At 42.2% G+C, this 8,025-nt stretch overlaps 1 protein-coding gene across 1 annotated transcript; it reads left to right on the top strand.

Annotated features, from left to right (window-relative positions):
- The first annotated feature begins 245 nt into the window (after nucleotides 1–245).
- Nucleotides 246–3,008, top strand: MYADML2 (myeloid associated differentiation marker like 2). The gene has a single exon (XM_072638511.1). The coding sequence runs from the start codon at nucleotides 745–747 to the stop codon at nucleotides 1,666–1,668; it is 924 nt and encodes a 307-aa protein (XP_072494612.1). The 5' UTR covers nucleotides 246–744; the 3' UTR covers nucleotides 1,669–3,008.
- The last annotated feature ends 5,017 nt before the right edge of the window (nucleotides 3,009–8,025 follow it).

Raw genomic sequence — 8,025 nt, 5'->3', positions numbered from 1 at the left:
TAAGAGGCTCCTGATATCAGTACAAGGCTGTCCAAGAGGCTAGCTAAGGTAAGAAAGAGGAGAGGAAGAACAGATAAATTCAAAATGGAACTGACCTCTTTAAGCTTAAGACCATCTGCCCTGTCAATCTCATTCCACACAACTGTCCCCACCCCCAGCTCCTAAGCCCTGAGGCTAGTTCTCCTCACAGTCCTTTTGCCAGGAGCCCTGTGGGCCCCTGCCACAAGAATGGGAAAAGAGTCAGAGCTTGATGTGTTCCAGGACCAACAACCTCCTCCTGTCCTTGGCAGAGAGAAACATGCCTAGTAGCACTGTGTGGCTGTTCAGCAGTAAAAGACTCAGCTCCAGCCACCATGGGGTTAACGGGTCTGGCATAATTAGCAGAAGAGAGTGAGGGTCGGGTGTCCAAACCCCCCAGTCCAAGCTGGGGGCTGGGCTATTCTGGGTGTATGAATAACATAATGTCTATTTATACCATGGGGGTGGCTAGCAGCCTTCTGCAGCAGAGAACTACGCAGAGCTGCTGCCTCTGCTGCTGCTGCCACTGCTGATACCAAGCTGAGTTGACTGCAATGTCAGGACAGCAGCCGGAGACTACAAGAGGAATCTGGTGACAGCCGAGAGGCCTCTGAAGCAGCCCAATCCTGGTGGGATTTAGAGGCCCTTAGACACCGGCAAGATGAAACAGATTGGATAAGTACCACCCCTCCCAGGAGGTGAGGCTGGAGTCCTCAGGTTGGAGGGATGGGGAGTACCATGGATCCCCCAGGGGGTCCGTACCTGAACCTGGGAGCTGTCACATCTCCAGTGGGCACCACCCGCTTGCTACAATTGGCATTTGGCTGTGCCACCTTCAGCCTTGTGGCACACCGGGGCGGCTTTGACGCTGCCTATGGGACCTTCTGCATGTCTGCCTGGTGTTTTTGTTTTGCCCTCACTGGTCTGGTGGTGGCTTTCGAGTTCACCCGACTCCACGGCTGCCTTCGTCTCTCCTGGGGCAACTTCACTGCAGCCTTCGCCATGCTGGCCACGCTCCTGTCAGCCACGGCCGCCATTGTCTACCCTCTCTATTTTACCAGGCTCGAGTGCCCCCCGGAGCCAGAAGGCTGCACTGCCCGTGACTTCCGCCTGGCCGCTAGTGTCTTTGCGGCTTTACTCTTTGTAACCTATGCTACTGAAGTGGTCCTGACGCGGGCAAGGCCAGGCCAGGTCACCAGCTACATGGCCACGGTGTCGGGCCTGCTGAAAATCGTCCAAGCTTTTGTGGCCTGCATCATCTTTGGGGCCCTTGTCCATGACAGCCGCTATGGGCGCTTTGTGGCCACTCAGTGGTGCGTGGCCGTGTACAGTATATGCTTCATAGGCACTGTGGTGGTGGTAGGCTTGAGTGTGACCGGCCGGGCTGGAACCCTGGGCTTCCCCTTTGACCGGATAGTAGTTGTGTACACATTTTTAGCTGTACTGCTTTACCTAAGTGCAGCTGTGGTCTGGCCTGTCTTTTGCTTTGACCCCAAGTATGGGACCCCCTCAAGGCCCTCAGACTGTCCTCAGGGAAACTGTCCTTGGGATAGCCAGCTGGTGGTGGCCATCTTCACTTATGTCAACTTTCTCTTCTACATTGCTGACCTGGCCTACTCCCAGAGGATCCGATTTGTGCCCAGTCTGTAGGTCCAAGAGAGCTAATGCTACCCTCCACCTACCCACAGACTCATACACACATTCTCTGTGCTGGGACTGGCCCTTCTCTCTCTGACTTGAGGACTTCTGGATTTATTAGAGGGAAAGAAAGGGTGTGTGGGGAGGGGAGAGGAGAAGGAGAATGTCTGGGAGAGTTGCTAAACCTTGAAGGAGGGAAAACTGAGGCAGAGAGGGCAACAGGCATAGAGAAGACTTTGTAGACTGACAATGGGAAGTCTATGATCAAATAATGAATTAGGTGAGAAAGGTCCATGTGAGGGAGTTTAGTAACCCAGGGGCAGGGTGTAACTAAGTGGGGAGGAAAGAGTATATATTCTCTACCCAGAACTTACATGGCTGGAACTGGGCAATTTACCTAAAACCCATTTGCCTCAAAATTATTTGCCTTATGTTATGAACTCAATAGATCAGCATGTAAATGCATTGTGAGCTCCTTAAAGGAAAGGACTGTTTCATTTTATTTGTCATAGACTCAGAATTAGCACAGCACACATAGAAAGCCCCAAATGTCTGTTGAGCTTCATTGGTTTGCATTATTTTAGTATCATCACACTATTAATGTGATTGTTGTTGTTTTAAAATTTATTTCTGGAGAGTTACTTGTTTAATCCCTTCATTATACGGGTAAGGAAATGGAAAGCTAGAGAATCTGAATGATTTGTTCAATATTACACTGCTGATTAGTGGCAAAGCTCTAGCTAGGACTCCTGACATCTGGTCCAGAGTTCCTTCCATTTTTGTCTACTATTTCTTAGCTCATCACTGAGCAGCAAGGAGTAAAGGTTGGGTCTGGAAAGCAGCCAAGAGGAGGCTGGGCATGGAGATGTGCTCCATTTCTTACAGAATGAGAATTCAGCTTAGGATAACCTGGACCCAGATCCACTACTGCCTAGCAAGAACATTTGGGAGCACAGAATGCTGCAGACATGATGTGCTCCAAGAAACTAAAATACTCTGGAACCTTTCCATGTCCCGAAGGCCAAATGTTTGGGGTCAAAAACACTATCTTGAGTAATGTAGTTTCCCCCTTAACCTCAATTTCTGGACTTCTGCATTCCCATCAAGAGCAGCAAGTTTACATTTAATTAGACCAGTACTTTCCTTCCGAAAGGCCACTACTAAAGAATCCAGGATGACCCCACACCATGAAAAAGAGCTGACCACATCATCCTCTGACTCTAACTCGGCTTCACCTCCATCATTCTTCAGCCTATGACTCCGGAGAACTTTGACTGAGCAACTACTAAGTCCCTCTTAGTCTTTCAGGAAGTACCTAAGAAAGGAAATAAAGTAGAAGAAGTTAATTTGTATACTGGGTTCTGACTGCATCATTTCATTGAAGTGTCCCTTCTTCTGCCAAGCATTTGATAGGTTCAGTCACAGAATATTAGAGCTAAAAGAGCAGAGATAATTTACTCCAATTGCTTCATTTTATGGATGAGGCCCAGAGAAGGGAAGAGACTCACCCAAGGACACACAATTAGACACATCCTCTTCATGTCTGTTCCTCCCCATGTTGCCTTTGCTACATTCTCCCCACACACAAAATACTTCATGTGTGTTCTCAAAATCTGGCGATACAATAGAGGTGCTAGTCTCTTTAGACCAAAGGACTTCTGCCACCAAGGAAGGAAGGAATAGAAAGGGGAATTTTGTCCTCCTCACAGACCACTCTACTCTGGGGCCTCTGGCTAAGCTGTCTCTGAATCAATATAAGATAGATTTACCCATTCATTAAATGAGCCTGCCCAGCCTTCCCAATCTCCACTTCCATGAAAGCTCATTCACCAGTTCTATCATTATCATCATTAATAAACATGTATTAATTAAGTGCTTGCTCTACACCAGGCTAAGCACTGGGCATACAAAAAAAAAAAAAAGCAAAAACAGGGTCCCTGACCTTGAGGGGCTCTCATACTAGTGGGGTTTATCTCTGAGAGTCAGTGCTCTTTATCCCTCTCCTGGGTGAGGAGCTTCCTGATTTCTATAACAAGCAGGTTCTCATAGTTCTTATAGCTGTTTCTGGATAGGCAGGGCAGAGCCTGTAATACAGTAGGCGTGGAATGTGGCCCCAGTTCAGGTAATTTTCCCAGCAACTGCTATGAAGCCCTGCCAGTACAGTGTCATATCTGTTCTATTTTCACAGCTTCAACTATCGCCCTATGCAAATGAATCACAAATTTCTATCTCTGGCCTCCTAGGTGCCAGTCCCATATCTCAAACTGCCTCATATTCAACTCCCACCCTCCCCTCCTTCCTCCCTCCCTCTTTCTCTTCCTCCCTTCCTTTCTTCTTTCCTCCTTCCCTCCCTTTCTTCCCTCCTTTCTTTCTTTTCTGCCTTGCATCCCCTATCCACAAATCCACTGGTTTTCATTCCAAAATGTCTTGTAAAAGTTGGTTTCTTTATTAATGCAACAGCTCTTTACGTCACCTCTTACAGACAGAGGAAACTGTCAGCATCCTCGTTAAGAATTCTGGGGCTTTAGTGTTTGCTGATTTTCATAGTCTTAGAAAAGTGGTAGAAATACCAAGCAATTTAGATTTGGACTGTGTGGTATTATGCCACCCCACAGGAAGCTTAAACAAGATGAGAAGAAAGAATACAGAAGAGAGGAAAACAGAGACAGAGAGCTACAGTAGCAGCAGCTATGGTAGTGACCATATGCTAACCTCTGACTTCTGGGAAGAAGTTGAAAATGTAAAACTAAGGCAGTGATTAGAAAGTTGTAGATTGCCTCTAGCTGCCCTTTGTGGCTTGAGCATGTCTGATTATGAGGAAATACCTCTGTGGAGGAAAGTGGAGGAACTTAGCTATTGCTCTACAAAGATTAGAGAAAAACCAACCAATCTTTTCCCTTTCCAATTCCCCTTTCCCTCCTCATGCTTATTCATTATTGGATGACTATATGCTTCTCCCTACCTCTTGTATTTCCTTTCGATAGGTTTATTCTGACTTTGGATTTTCCCTTTCACATAGTCATGGTCAATCCAGACGATATGTGTATATATATATGTATATATGGCTATGTCTGTCTCTACATATATGTATATATACACATATGCATACACACATATATATACATAGACATATATACACACATACACATATATATGTATATTTCTCCTGCTTACTTCGATCACAGATAGAGAATACAAGCAGGGAAACTTCTGGTTGGTTTGGTTTCACAAAATTCAAAGTCACTTTCCATCTTAGTGGCAGCAGCTACTTGGTACTTAACAAGTTTGTCTGTTTTTTTTAATTTTCTTAGTAATTCTGTAAACTCTCTAGAGGCAGAGCTTTAAAACTGAATCTGAGATCATTGCTTCTAGAATATCGATTTTGTCTTAGCCAAGAGAAGAATGCAGAGGCCTAGAGGAAAGACCTTGCCCTGAGCTAACCTCACTGGGTACAGAGAAGCACAGTCCAGGGAGAATTCTATTCTGTCCCTTCCATTGAAGGAAGGGAAGGAGAAATAAGGAGCAAGTATAGCAAACCAGTTTTGTTTTCCATTACAACACCTGATAGTTAATTAGACAAAAGGTTTATAGTTAACTGCTGAAGCCATGAGAATGAATGAGTTAGTTCATTATATGTAATTTGAGGATCATGCGTTCTCTAAAGTTCCTTCTATCTTAAAAGTCTATTTTTTGGAGGGAAAAGAGTTATATTCCTTACTAACCTATATGTTCCTGGAGAGCAAAAACTCTGTGAGTGTGTATGTATGTATGTGTGTACATGATATATATACACATATATATACATACACATATATACATATATGTATGTAATAATCAATTATATAATATGTATGTATATATTATATATATGTGTGTGTGTGTGTAGCTATATCTATATCTATCTCCTCAGTGTCTAAAAGAAAGTAAATTCTGAAAGTTTGTAAATTATATGTTGAATGAATGGTGAGAAGACAGAGGCAGAAAATGATCAAAACCACCGGAGCTGGAAGAGATTTTGAAATCATATTTATAACTGGAAGGGACCTCAGTGGCTATTTAGTTCACTTCTATCATTTTATAGATGAGAAAACAGAGGCCCAATAAGGAGAAATGATTTGGCAAAGGTCACACAATACTAAACATCAAAGATGGTGCCTGAACCCTAATCCTTTGACTCCAGAGCCAATATCCTTACACCTTGACTATCTTGTCCAACACCCTCATTTTATTTGTGAGGAAACCTCCTTTGGAAAAATAAGATTGTAAAATAAAGATATATAAGATGGTAACTGATGGGCAGAGTAGGATCAGGTAAAAGGTCACACTACTCCAGTGGACAAGTTAACTCTCACAGACAACAAGAACTCATTTATAGAGCATTTTTTGAGTTTGTCAAATGTATTTTTATATATTATATATATATATATAATTTATTATTATATAATTATATGTGTAATATAATTATATATATTGAAATTTTATATATACATATATATATACACACATATAATTTCATTGGATCAAACTAAGGAGTTTGAATTTTATTAAATGGGCCATGAGGAATCACTCCAAGTTTTTGACCAGTGAAGTGATGTAAGACTAAGACCTATGTAGTAGAAAGATGGGCAGCTGGGTGACCATTAGATAGACCTGGAGTCAGGAAGACTTGAGTTCAAATCCAGACTCAGATACTTCTTAGCTGTGTGAACCTGGGCAAGTCACTTAATCCTGTTTGCTTCAGTTACCTTATAAGTAAAACGAGCTGGAAAAAGAGATGGCAAACTACTCTGCCAAGAAAACCCCAAATGGGGTCACAAAGAGTCAGACATGACTGAAATATGATTCAGCAACAACAGTTAGAAAGATTGGTATTCCAGTGGTTTCCTTGGAGAAACTGAAGAGAAGTCCAGCAGTTAGAAGGCAATTATAATAGTCAGAAAGAGGTGATAAGATTGTGGCGGTAGAGTTGGAAAAGGGGATATAGATACCAGAACTACTCTGGAGGCAGTGGGGCAAGGAAGAAAAAGTACAGGATTTCAAGTCAGAGGACCTGAATTCAAATTCCAGTCCTGCCATTCTACTATCTGTGTGAACTTGAACATGTTACTTGACTTCTTTTTCTTCATGAGAAAATGAGAGGGATGATCTAGATGATTTCTAAGATCTAGTCTAGCCCTGAAGCTATGATGCTAGAGACAACGAAATGACCAACCACAATTCCAAGAGGCCCATATTCACCTCCTGACAGAGAAATGATACATTCAAGGTACAGGTTGAGACATATATTTTTTGCACATGACCAATGTAGGAATGTGTTTTGCTTGACTATATAAATTTTTTACAAGGGCTCTTCCTTTATTCCTTTCTTCCTTTTCTAGTGGAGAGGAGAGAAAGTGATAAAATAGATTTTGATTAATTAATAAAATAAATTTTTAAGATTTTACAACTGTTTGGATGGGATAAGAGGGTAAGAGAGGTGTAAAAGTTAAAGATGAGATTTTGAGACTGAGTGGCAGGGATACCCTCAGCAGAATGAATGAGATCAAAGCTTATCATGTGTTAGTTAAATTTCAGTGAGCTCTGGGAGACACCTTAGCCTCCTCAGATCCTTCTTCACTTGCATGAAGAAGTCACAAGTATAATTCTTTTCATTCCATGTTGAGTCTTACTTCCATGTCAAAGAGGGATATTTTCTGACTGTCTTGGATTGTGTCCTGCTTGGAGCCAGAAGCCCCCTACATCTTGGCTACAAAGAGATGCAATACATTTATAACTCACCAGGTGGTGGTGGTAAGTGAGGATAGTTGAGCTATCAATCATCCTTTAGTGTGGGATGGAAAACTCCCTCCTTCTTCCCTTCAGGGATGTGACTTCCTTATTCTGAACTTACACACACACACACACACACACACACACACACACACACACACACACACATGAATACATACATGCATGATATTTCTATACACACAGCTGCACATAAAAAAAGGATCCTTTCTGAAACCATTCATTTCTATTTCATATTGCTTGCTTTTTGAAAAAGTATATAATAAATTCTACATATAAATTTCAAGACTCTTCTGCCTGTCTGTGCAGAAGAATTCTGAACTTCATTCTGTTCTATGAAGTATTTTTAAAATGTTACAATGGGCCTCTTTTTTTGGCATCACCATTTTACATCACTATTGTGTTGCTTCCCTCCCTTGGCATCCCCATTAAAAATCAATAGAAAAAAATAAGGTTATAACAAACAAGCACAGTCAAGAAAAATAATATCACAAAGTAGCTGTCAAAAATGTTTATCTCTGTTGTAACTGGAGAGAAAAGAAAACTTAGTTTTAAAAATATGCATGTCTCTGCACCTTGTAC

The sequence above is a fragment of the Notamacropus eugenii genome, chromosome 2 (assembly GCF_028372415.1).
Source record: "Notamacropus eugenii isolate mMacEug1 chromosome 2, mMacEug1.pri_v2, whole genome shotgun sequence".
Classification (NCBI taxonomy): Eukaryota; Metazoa; Chordata; class Mammalia; order Diprotodontia; family Macropodidae; genus Notamacropus; species Notamacropus eugenii.
Note: the sequence above shows the minus strand (reverse complement) of the source record. Positions and strands in the feature narration are given on the sequence as shown.

Coding starts and splice junctions, on each gene's coding strand:
- MYADML2 (XM_072638511.1), top strand. CDS start 745: ATGGGGAGTACCATGGATCCCCCAGGGGGTCCGTACCTGAACCTGGGA.